This window comes from Panthera uncia, assembly GCF_023721935.1.
Source record: "Panthera uncia isolate 11264 chromosome A1 unlocalized genomic scaffold, Puncia_PCG_1.0 HiC_scaffold_16, whole genome shotgun sequence".
In the NCBI taxonomy this organism is placed as follows: domain Eukaryota; kingdom Metazoa; phylum Chordata; class Mammalia; order Carnivora; family Felidae; genus Panthera; species Panthera uncia.
Genome location: NW_026057576.1, coordinates 64304599 through 64317483, shown reverse-complemented (window position 1 = coordinate 64317483; position 12885 = coordinate 64304599). Strand labels below are relative to the sequence as shown.

The following is a 12885-nucleotide window of genomic DNA, read 5'->3' as shown; positions in this document are numbered from 1 at the left end:
ATTAGTTAGCATATAGTGCAACAATGATTTCAGGAGTAGATTCTTTAGTGCCCCTTACCCATTTAGCCCATCCCCCTCCCACAACCCCTCCAGTAACCCTCAGTTTGTTCTCCATATTTATGAGTCTCTTCTGTTTTGTCCCCCTCCCTGTTTTTGTATTAGTTTTGTTTCCCTTCCCTTATGTTCATCTGTTTTGTCTCTTAATGTCGTCATATGAGTGAAGTCATGGTTTTTGTCTTTCCCTGACTCACTAATTTCACTTAGTATAATATCCTCTAGTTTGATCCACGTAGTTGCAAGTGGGAAGATTTCATTCTTTTTGATTGCCGAGTAATATTCCATTGTATATGTATACCACATCTTCTTTATCCATTCATCCATCGATGGACATTTGCAGCCAAGGACATCTTTGGCTTATGTGAATCTACAATGCATTCTCAGTTCTCCGGATAGAAGTGCAGAAATATACTAGATCTCCCTTAAAAATATGCACAGGTAGTCCTCAATGTCCAAACTCTCACAGTCCAAATCTAGGGGCCTGGATGATTCTGGTAAGGGTTTGGATTAGTCCCTCACATTCCAGACTGAAGAATCACTCTTTGAAATTCAGGAACCAAAAAAATTCAGACCACGTGTTATCCGTTGCTGTCCAAACTCTCCCTCTTGTTGTTTGAACTCCGTTTACTGTATTTGGATAATATTTTGAGCTCCTACTATGTTTTATGTTCCCATTATTTAGTGGCACAAATAATCTACAGAGATAGCTCCATATCATTTTGTATATTACCGTGGAATAAGCTTCTGCATTTATACTTGAATTGGTTATGTTGTACACGTGCTGGAAATGGTTATGTTCTGCTTCAAACAAAATCACGCAGTAGTGAGTAACCTTGTACAAACAGTGTTTCCTTTTTGCTGATAGATCCCTAGAAGTGGGATGGCTGGGCCCAAGGGTGAACGCATATGTGGTTCATCTAGATACTTCTATACCCTTCTCTGCAGGACATGTACTATTTTGCACTCTCGGCGTGTAAGATGTGTCTGTTTTCTCATGGCTTTGCCAGCGGAGCACACCATTGACCTTTCAAAGTTTTGGGAGTATGGTGTAAAGGTCCATCTCTCGCTGCTTTTTTCCCCTTGCCAGACTGAGAATCTACAGGTTACAGTGTCAGAGGAGAGGCGTTCAGAAGGAAAAGTTGGTCTTAAGGCCTACAAGAGTTACCTCACAGCCGGTGCTCACTGGGTCATCATCATTTTCCTTATTCTACTAAACATCGCTGCTCAGGTAAGTAAGGACATTCATTTTGTCTTGTGGCCTCAGCTTGATGTTTACAGTGTGACTCTACTGTATATATTTACGCCACTGTTACCGTATCACTCAGTCCACTTGGATTTGCATTGAAACATGCTATCTTGGGGAACAAAATAACTTGATGTTTACTGTGTTGTGTGTGCTCTTAGAGAGCTTCTAGAAGAAGAAGGATGTCTTTCAAAGATTTAATTTTTTTTTTTAATGTTTATTTTTGAGAGGGAGAGAGACCGAGCATGAGTGGGTGATGGGCAGAGAGAGAGAGGGAGACACAGAATCTGAAGCAGGCCCCAGGCTCAGAGCTGTCAGCACAGAGCCCGATGCAGGGCTTGAACCTACAAGCCATGAGATCATGACCTGAGCCAAAGTCGGACGCTTAACTGAGTGATCCACCCAGGCGCCCCTCTTTCAAAGATTTTAAAATGTAACATGCACTTACTTGAGGTGTTGTTATCTGGGATGTGGGGTTTGGCTCAGACCTGAGCTGAAAGAATCGTGTCTGATTTCCAGAGCCTTTCAACATTCCTTTTGGGGGAGTGAGAGAGTTGAGGTGCTAGGCGGTGCTTGATATTTATGTTTATTTCTTCGTGCTAGGTTGCCTACGTTCTCCAGGACTGGTGGCTCTCCTATTGGTGAGTTGTTTCCGGTCTGATATGAGGTGCCCCCAAATTGGCAGGCAGCCTCTCTTTCCCACAGAGTCGGGTTTGTTGGGCCTCCTGTCCTAATCCTCCCTTAGTTTCCCTAGAGCAAAAGAGACATTGAAGTTCTTGCTGGTGGAGTGTGACCCTCCCACGGTCTCTTCCCACATCTGACCCTCAGTGTCTATACACAGACAGTTCTGAGAACTGAAAGTGTCACGATGCAAGTTGAATTTGTATAAAGAGGATGTACATGGGGCCCTGCATGCTTGGAATCCTTTCCAGCATAAAACATGTCTCCCAAATTGAGGTTAATTTTTTTCTTTTTGTATTCATCTAAATTCTATCAATAGCTTAATATTTTTTTCCCCCTTTTTCACAGGGCAAGTGAACAAAGTGCCCTGAATGTCACGGTAAATGGAAAAGAAAATGTCACTGAGAAGCTCGATCTTCACTGGTACTTAGGAATTTATTCAGGTAAAGTTTAATCATTCGGTTTATTATCCGGGAGTCTGAGGTGCTTACAATGAGCCTGTGTGAGTAACTAGGGCTTCCAGGAGTAATTCAGTAATGTCTTAACAGATTAAGAGTCTGAGTCGCATTTACTCTGTGAATTAATTAGAATAATTATTTTTAAAATCTACCAGAAGAAAGAGGTTGAATGAAGACTCTTAATTTGCTCTGTACTGGATTTTGGAAGTTAAACCAGGATTGAGCATTCAGAAAATCAGCCACTGGAAATATGTGGCTATTGTCTATTCTAATAGGTTGCTTTAGCTAAATCTTATATCATTATTTGGATGGGCAAGGGGATTAGAAACGGATCCCCACCCTGTGGTTCGGATTGTTCCAATTCTGTCTGAATAAACCCTGGCTTTTATTGAACTTGGATGAAATCCTCTGGCAGCGAGGTTCCCCCACATAAAAGCATTATTCCCTCACAGGTATGCAAAGCTCCCTTCCCCGTACTGCTCATCTCCTGGGCTTCACTAATGACTTAAGAGAGAAGCTGAGCAGGGAAAAATCCAGTGTCTGGGAATTAGGATTCCTTCTCTCTCTTACCTTGAGATCACAATGTTATCACGTCCCCAACTGTGTGATTAATTTAACATTTGGCTTGCCAGACTAATATTAACACAGCGCTCTGCTTTCACAAGAGTGCTTAGAATATATGTGGCATTACATACTTTTTAAAGGAAATCCTCATCTGAAATTTTAAATATTCTCGCCGGAAACGCTCATACAAGCTTTCCGCAAAGATAGAGCGAGTGATCTTTGTGAAAACCTACTCACTGAAATGTGGTTATTTATTTCGTTGATCACTTGCTAAAGAACCCTGAATACATGAGCTGTTTCCCTTCCACACGGGTGGGCCGTGAGAGGCCCGGTGGCAGGGAGGGGGAGGGAGGAGCCGTTCTGCTGCACAGCCAGGCAGGATGGGGGCCTCAGGAAAACGCCTCTGGATGGCGGTTAGGACTCTGAGCAGCTTTCAGAGTGGAGACAACAGTGATGTGTCATGTGAGGGGTAAAAATGGACTTGATGGAGTATTACTCACAGAAGTTATCTCCCAACTCTCTTTAGCATGGGGAGTTCAGGAGATGATAGGAAAATGATGTTGATTTTTATGCCCATCATAGGTACTCATTTATGCCATTGACAAAAAGCTATAATTTAAATCAGTTGTGTTCATTTAAAAAGGCTTTGTGTTTGTATAAAATGCTTGGTGTTGGAGATTAGTTGCTCACCGAGGTTATTTCATGCTAATGTATAATTTGTATTTTCTTGCACTTCCGTTGAGAGATTTTCTACTTGCAACTTAATATGGTATTTTCATATTCTTTAAAGCCACGTGGGCATTTTCTACAAGGAAATGGCATGTCATTTCCCTTGTTCCCTGTTAATTCACATGCTGGTGTGAGAGCATACTGGAAGTTTTAGATTATGAGATGTGTAAATAGGGTAGCAAAACTTGAAATGTGGAGAAGGGAAGATCAACGAGTTTTTGTAATTATCTCTTTTTCTTTGGTTTTAATAGAACTTGTAATTGAATCAGGAAAGCCTAGTATGAAATTATCATTTACACCTGATTTTCTTCTGCATACAGTTTTTATTTAATGAGAGAAAAGTAAATGATATACTTCTTTATAAAAGTATCTTGCAAATGCATTGCACTCTTACAGAAGCCACATGTCTTATGACACAGAATTTCATCAACTGCCTGCCATGCTGTGGCTTCGCCAAAGAAAAGGTGGGGATGTTGTGCTCTGAGTGATGTTTCTTTATTTCAGGTTTAACTGTGGCTACTGTGCTTTTTGGCATAGCGAGATCTCTGTTGGTATTCTACGTCCTTGTTAATTCCTCACAAGCTTTGCACAACAAAATGTTTGAGTCCATTTTGAGAGCTCCAGTGTTGTTCTTTGACAGAAACCCAATAGGTAAGTCAGACACCAGGTTTCTTTGTAAATCTGCCTCGTTGACACCGTTTGTGTCTGATCACTTTTCAGCATTGAGAATGGAGGAGACACTTGGAAGAAATCGCTGTGTGTGTTGATTCATTGTCCACAAAAAGCTTCACTGACAGTTTTCTACTACCCGACAAAATCTGAATGTGGGGTGCATATGAGCTTCTTTCTTTCTTTCTTTCTTTTTTTTTAGTTTTTTTAAATGTTTATTTGTTTTTGGGAGAGAGAGAGAGAGAGGGAGACTGAGTGCTAGTGGGGGAGGGGCAGAGAGCGAGGGAGACACAGAATCTGAAGCAGGCTCCAGGCTCTGAGCTGTCAGCACAGAGCCCGATGTGGGGCTCGAACTCTTGAATCTGGAGATCATGATCTGAGCTGAAGTCAGACGCTTAACTGACTGAGCCACCTAGGCACCCCAGGTGCATGCAAGCTTCTATTGCGATTTACGTGCGTGTGGAAAATAAACAGGTTTAGGAATCTGTTTGTTGTGGGGCATATGAAACACCCTTCGTTGGATGCAGGCGCGTTTAAATGTTGTTGACCAGTTGCCAGAACATTGACTGCATCATGTGGCATTAAACTAGGTCATCCTGGACTTGAAGGTGTACCTAAAATTATAATGAAAAATTAATTAAAACCCAAGATTGAAGTGTACACATCCTCTTCGATAGAAGCTCCTCACTCTAGCTTTAAAGTGGACTTTTGTTTCCATAATTGGAGGCTTTGTGGCACGGCGCACATAAGTTCCTCAACGTGAGCACACCTGGAGGGTGTCTGAGTGGTTGATGCCCCACCCTGAGGTCTTTGACATGTCTTGCTGCTGGGGGTGGCGTCCTGACCTGGGTCCCCAGGAAGAGTTTGTTCATCAACACGTGCTCCCACGGTTCAGGCCCAGGGAGGCTTGGTTGACGCAGGAGAGGATTGAGGGGACCCATCCAGGCAGGGAGGGAGGCTGGAGAGAGCACAGGAGTAGGCTTGGCCTGGCTGTTAACTAGCCGTGTGACCCAGGCCACAGGTGTACATACCGCTGGGCAGGTGACTCTCAAAGCGGGATGTTGTCGTGGTTAGAAGTGTGGACTGTGGATCCGGCTGCCTGGGCTCACACCTGTGCTAGCTGATCACAGTAGCTGGTTATGGTTCTGTGAGTACTCAGGTGCTAGTTACTTAATTTCTCTGTGCCTCAGCATTCTTAGCTGTAAAATGGGGATACTCTTGGTACCTCCCTTATCCAGACAGTGTGGGAATAAAGCAGATCGGTACATTCACACAGCCTAGAGCAGTGCTTGGCCCGTGGTCAGCACCTAATGACTCTTGGCCACAGTGACGCGTGGCGTCTCGGAACTTCCTCACCTGTGAAATGGAAATGCCAGCTGCCTTTCCTGCTTCACAAGGCTGTCGTGAGGGTAAAATAAGACTGTTCAGGAAAGCATTTTGTGCTGTTTATTCAGCACGTTTGTTTAGCGCAGGCCGGGTGCAGAGCACAGGAACGGTGATCTGCAGAGGCCCCGACTCATCTGTAGTCTTGTTACAGCCGCGGTCAGGAGACTGGAGGGCGCACACATCTGACGGCCGGGAAGTTGCCGCACTTTGCCAGTTAATTTGAAAACTGTGGTCATAAAGTTGAGAGCATTAAGTGGGACTGCGTTTCTGTTATCACAGCCTCTGAATGCTCATGGCCACAGTTAACCAGGTTCTTCCTGTTCAAGACCTGTAGGCTTCTCCACATGCTGATTTATTTATTATTCAAGGATTTGGGACCGAGTCTAAATCTTCAAGGTCGCTAATCTTAGAGCCACACACTAGTGTTTATCTTGCTCTCCCCCTCCTGGATCTGTTAACAGGGCTTCTTTTCCTTCAAGAAAATAGAAACCCAAATAAGCACTCCAAAGATAGGCCCAGTTTGTCCAGAATGTTCAGAGGGCATGAATTATTTACTGTTTTTAGTGATAGATTAAAAAAAAATTTTTTTTTAATTAGAAAAGTATTTTAAGTGGTAGATTTTAAATTTCCATTTGGATATCATTTTTATAGTTTTTAAACCAATGGGAAGAACACACCAAAGCTGTGCTTCATAGGGAACATCATGGATCGTATATATATTTTAATGGTTCTATAATATTAAAAAAGCAATTCCCCTCTATAGTAGAAGGGTAGGCATACTTCATTTTTTTAAAAGTTTATTGAGAGAGAGAGAGAGAGAGGGAGGGAGGGAGGGAGGTGAGGGGCAGAGAAACAGAGAGGGGGAGAGAAAATCCCAAGCAGGCTCACACTGTCAGCTCAGAGCCCAACACAAGGCTCAAACTCCTGAACCGTGAGATCATGACCTGAGCCGAGACCAAGAGGCAGACATTCAACCAACTGAGTGAGCCAGGCACCCCTAGGCAGACTTGATTTTTACGTTAAACATCTGTGCCCAGTGATCCCACTCCGAGTTACAGAGTGCCCTCCGAGCAGCATGGAGAATCCAGGAAGCATATCATTCTCTTCTCAGTACTTTGTTATCCAGAGCACCTTCTCAGGGAGATGTCAGTAAGTTTCCTAAGAGTTCGTGGTCCTGACAGCATCTTGGAGTTTGGAAAAGAGGGGATGGGAAGGAGGGGAAGGGTGTAGTCTCCTGCAAGTGAGGCCTGGGGTGGCGACGGCATCTGCACACACTATAGCCTGGCTTGGATTTGCAGATGTCTGCCAGGGTTCCCTTCCATAGCCACCTTCAGTTCCCGCTTGTGCTGGAATATTCCCAGTGAACCCAATCCGGATTGTGGAAGTCTCTTTTTACATTTGTTCATGGGTGTTTCCACCCCAGATGGGCTGATTCCCTTTTCCTGCTTCTCCCATTTTGTTGATCAGTGGGAGATCCTTTGACCTTGTGCAGAGAACCAGGCCTTCGGTGAAGGGTCCTGAAACATTGGCTGCCCCTTGCCCTGGCCCAAAAGTCCCAGGTTCTCTGACTTGGATTTAGGGAGAAGGACAAGGTGAACCCGGACAGTGCATGTTCCTTCTTGCTGGCTAAGTCTCTCTGGCTGCTCTTGAAGCACTCCAGAGCTCTGGTTTTTAAGAAGGCGCCATCTTTCCAAGCTTCACGACTAAGTTTCTCTTCATTTTGAACCCATGTATGGTTGCACGGAGTTAACTTATTTGCTTATATAATGCAGTACTGTTTTACCCACTGATTTTTTTCATAACCCAATCAGTCTTAAACTGGGTAAAATTTCAGTCAGCTAAGTGTGTTGTCTTAGAAGGGCAAAAAGCTACTTTTCTTTTCCTCTTTTTGCCTTCCTTTATTTTTATCCTTCCCTTCTCAGTGTATTTTGGTGACCGTATTGTGTGTCTGTTAAAGGGCTGCACGTTTTCAGCTGCCCCGGCATTTCCCGCACATTCTGATTGCAACAACTTGAGTTGAGTAGTGCCTGTTTAGATGTGGTCTGTGTGTGTTCCTGTACTGAGGGCCACACCTACCTCTTCCATGATCAACATTTGTCTTCTGTCCTTTCTGTTCTATCAGATCTTAATGCGCAGGGAATACAGGGAAGCAATTCAGAAATTAGAAGATTATGTCTATATTCAGCATAAACCATGTTCTTCTGAATTTGTTTTATTTTTTACGTCTGGCACAAGAGGGCAGCATGATCTATATTATTTCAGGGATATACTGTAAGGGCACCTTATTGTAAAAACCTATTTTTTTTTTTTTTAATTTAAAGCTTAGAAATTCCATTTTTTATAGCTGGAGTCTTGTGTTTTATAGTATTGGTGCAGAATTTTAAATCATTGCTGTAGTTTATTATGTTTGAGACATTAGACTCTTTATTAAAGAATTATTCACAGTGTTGTCCCAGAATATCTGGCGTTTCACACAAGGTTATGTGGATTTCTAAACTGGAATAGTACTTGGAATGGGTAGCCGCTGACATCTCGACTGGATATATTTTAATCCCTGTGGGCAGAATATGGCCGCCTGTATGACCGGAGTCAAACATGAGTTTAGGGGAAAATGTGACCAGGCAGTTTCTTCAGTTCCCTTCCACGCGAGCAGAATGGGTCGAGGTTATCTAGAATTTCACCCTTCACTTTGGAAACAAGATGAGTGGATAGTTGTTCTGTTTCTTCATGCCTAATAACAGTGACCTAACACTTGGCTGAATGAACTGACTGTAATGGATTCCAGATAAATAATTTGTTTATTTGCTTTCAGTGTGTTAATTCGGCTTTAAGAAAGTGGGCCACCGATGTCAGGAGATACTGGTGTTTGTTTATTCTCTCAGGAAAGTGCAAAGTTAATATTGGGTTGTGGCCTTTGTGTTCACCTCACGTGACTGGTTATCCTGCAGTGGTGTGTGTGTGTTCACTTATTTAGGCATCCGGTATAAGATAAGTACAAATGCATATCGTTATTTTTTCCTTACAGATTAAGTTAGGGCCAGAGTACTATAAAAGGAGAAAAGCAAATGGACTAACCTCTTCTTTTGTCAATTTTATTTTTTTCCGATGGAAGTTTCTTGTGCTCATTAACGTATGGAACTGAGAGACATATTTGTGTACCCCCCAATCAAAAATCTGGAATTGCTCAAAGGGATAGGATTTCTTTTCTTTTTTTCCCCTTGATGTTTATTATTTGAGAAAGAGACAGAGGGCAAGCAGGGGAGAGGCAGAGAGAGAGGGAGACACAGAATCGGAAGCAGACTTCAGGTGCCGAGCTGGTCAGCGCAGAGCCCCACGCAGGGCTCGAACCCACAGAGCGCGAGATAATTACCTGAGCTGAAGTCGGCTGCCTAACCGACTGAGCCACCCAGGCACCCCAAAGGGTTAGGATTTCTAATTTGCCCACACGTAGATGACTTCGCACATCTAAACTCCTGAATTGGGATATGCGTGAGTAAGGAGCTGAGGGTTGTGAAGCAGGAGGCTGGGAGAGGTTTGAACTATTGTTTTGTTTCTTCAACCTTGAAAGGGACTCCTCAGCATCCCTTACACGTTGTTCATAAATAACTTGTGGAGAAGTAAAAAGTGAACTGAAAGCACCACGGTGAGCTTTTTGGACTGTCAGAAAAACTTGCTGTACTGTTTATAAAATCAGTTGTCACAGTACTGCTGCCCTGCTAGAAAAAAGAGTCATCAGTAGAGAAGAAAGATAATTGTAGGGATATCTCTCTGTTTATCCAGTTCAAATGACCACTGGAGTTAGTGCTAAATGCATATTTTTAACAAGTATAATATTTCAGCACCGTCAAAATTACCTCGACGATAATAGGCCTGTGAAATTACAGCTCTGTAAGTTAGGAGGGGAGGTGGCTCTGCTTAGCACAGACTCATCTGTGCCTGTCCACACAAGTGATTCTGCTGAGCAGGTAGCATGTTAGAACAGGAAACACTGGTCCTAAAACTTCTGATTTATGGTAGGTGTTGTTTTGACACAGCATCGAGACGATTTACAAGGCAAGACTTCGTGTTAAAATATTTTACCGGTGTCCTCATTCGTCACCGACATAAATATTCAGGAGTGATGCTGGAAAATTGGGAATGTGCCCATTCATGCCAAATCACTGGCTGTGTTTCCTTTCAAGTGAGATCTGTTGTGTGGATATGGTTAAAAGAAACTATGGTTTTTCTTTCTTGAGAGCAGATGAGCTGTAAGAAATTGGGAGTAAGAATAACATCCATCCTGACAGCTTTCATGTATTCATCTTGCTTAGGTTGCTTTTAATTCTGGCTTAAGTCCTACAGTCTTGTGTTTTTGTTTTTTTTTTTTTTCCCTTTCCTTGCTTGGTGCACATTGTAGAGAACATATTTATATGTACATTAGTTAAAGAGGCTTTTTGTGTTCAAAGGAAGAAGTTAGTCATCATCAGAAAAAGCTTTGTTGCAAAACAGAAACACGCATTTCCCCTTTCTTTTTTCCTTGTTAATAATAACAAATGCAAGTGACTATAAAGGGAATAACACAAAAGATTGCATCAATCATAGTGATTCTCAATAGCTACATATAAATATTGTTTTTTCAGGTTTGAATGAAGCAGCTAATAGTTTGAAATAGGTGTGGTAATTAAATCCTGTCAGGTTGTCACACATTAAAAATAATGTTTTTTCACATAACAATGGTTATATGTACTTAAACTCTTATCATGGTGATATTAAGTCATATTTTATGGGAGTTGCTCATTTACTGCTAATAGTATCATAAAAGCCTTTGTTACGAGTTTAAATAGTTACATAGTTACATATATTTGATTACTATTGTTATTTTGTCAGTAATCTCTATAAGGGTGATTATTATAGCTCTTGTCCAGAGCTGGTAAATATTGCACCATTTTGGTATACATTTTTAATCTACTAGAATGTTCTGATTACTCTTATTCCTGGTTTTTCTCTGTAATAATCCTACATGGAAATACTGACAACTTAGTAACCGAGAAAGCACTGTTTGTGGTTGTCCAATAAAATGTTAATAAGATAAGATTCGGGAAGCTTGTGCCTTGTTCACAGTGGTAGTCATGTAATATCTCAGGAATTTCTAAGTACGACATTTTACTTGTGTTCTTTCATTTCCTAATAGAGTACATATTAAATGATATATGTATCCTAATATGTAAGTTCTCCACTTCACTCTAATATTTGTGGCTATGATGTTAATACCCCCAAACTCTCGGTTTTTATTGATTTCATATTTGTTGTCTCAACCTTAGCCAACTTGGAGCTAGGCAGTCTTTGGTACTGAGGACTTCACTAGTGTGTCCCACTGTCGGGTGTGAGTGTGCCCAGTAATTTGGCATTACCTTATGGGGTGTGTGATTTACAGTAATTCAGATTACTGTTATTTAAAGGCCCCCCCCCCCCATCACACACAGATAATTACTTCAACTTTGTAGCTCTTTGTGACAGTCAGAAAATGCATCAAAGTATCTTTATGAGACAGTTTATTGCTTTTGTACAACCATTTCAAACTGGAATAGTATTTCTGGGTCAGATTTCACACAACTAAATATTGATAAGCATATAGAAAGCATAGTCTTCTGACATGGGGTGGGAGTAGATAGAAATTTGCTGGGTTGAAATCCCCTATGGTTTTGCTAAACAGTTAGTTGTTTCCCCTCAACCATTTGATTTTGGAGCTCTCTTAACGATGCCGTGGTGTGAACTTTGATTTTCATCTTCATCTTCTGTTATCATTTCTTCCCTAACCCCCTTATTTTAAACATTGTTATTTATTTTGACATGAAGAAAATGGAAAAAAAAAACCCCAGATGTTTACAATATTGAGCCTGTGACATTTTCGTTCATATAAGTTTAAAATTTGGTTATGTTTTAAACCACATCTCTATAGTACTTGTCCCAATTGTGGTTAAATTATAATTTAGGTAATTATGTGTTGACTCCCTGTCTCTTCTCTTAGCCTTGGGCTCTCAGACCTCATGGAGCATATCTGTTGTTATTGCAAAAGCCTCTGAAGCCAGGATGGGACACTTTGTAGCTGATTAGTAGTTGTTGGCTGGATAGAAGAGGGGATGGTTTCAGGAGTGTATTTGCATCTCTCTGTGCCACGCCCTTTAAGAACAATGCAACTTGAGAGTGTTGAAATAGAATTAGAGCCTTTTTGTCTTTGCGCTCAGTGTTCACGTTAAATTGAACCCTTCCCTATTTATTTTCCAAAGTAGAGTTTGCAATAGATTATTTATGGTAGTCTTTGTTTCTGGTATGTGATGGCATGAAGAAGAAACCATATACATTGGTTCTTTGGAAGCTGTGGTTCATGGAGCTACGCTCTACAAAGTTCCAGTTTCTGTTACTTACCAGTCAGGGAAAGGAAACCATCAAATACCCAGTGCATTTCCTTGGGGTTTAGTTGTGCATTGAAGAAAAATGTTAGAACTTACGTGGGTTAAATATTTGGTACTTGATAATTTTACCTTATAAACTACATATTCTTAAGAGGTAAAGAAAAATAATTCATTTTATTTACTTAGTGTTTATTTTTTTTATTTAGAGAGAGAGAGCTCAAGTGGGGAGGGGAGGGAGGGGGAGTGGAGAGAGAGAGAATCCCAAGCAGGCCCTGCACTGTCAGTGCACAGAGCCCAGTGTAGGGCTCAAACTGATGAACTGTGAGATCATGACCTGAGCTGAAGTCGGATGCTTAACCGACTGAGCCACCCAGACACCCGCGAATTCATTTATTTTAAAACATCAGTGGACATTTTAAACTGTTACTGAGTGGGGAGTTGAGATGTAGGTTGAGATGTGGCAAAGACCTTGTTCTGCTGCCATGTAGCTTTGGAGTAGCTAGGACGGTCCCTTCACTTCTGGCCTCAGGTTTCACAGGTGAAAAGAGGGAGGCCTTTTCACTCCTCAGGCATTTTTACTGGTCCTCTCCTGGTTGTAAGTTGTGGTCCCCAAGCACTAGGACAAAAAGCCCCTGTTTTCAAGGCATTTGCAAACTGAAATATCTGCAGACAGTGGATTGTTTGTAAAACAAAACAAAAAAACCCA

At 41.7% G+C, this 12885-nt stretch overlaps 1 protein-coding gene across 2 annotated transcripts in view; it reads left to right on the top strand.

The window, feature by feature from the left end:
• Positions 1–12885, top strand: part of ABCC4 (ATP binding cassette subfamily C member 4) — a 260291-nt gene that overhangs the window by 121430 nt on the left and 125976 nt on the right. For both annotated transcript variants that reach the window (XM_049647145.1, XM_049647146.1), the window contains 4 exons: positions 1145–1285; positions 1904–1941; positions 2330–2424; positions 4237–4383. In XM_049647145.1, coding sequence (XP_049503102.1) covers positions 1145–1285; positions 1904–1941; positions 2330–2424; positions 4237–4383 — 421 coding nt within the window. The remainder of the gene's footprint in view (positions 1–1144; positions 1286–1903; positions 1942–2329; positions 2425–4236; positions 4384–12885) is intronic.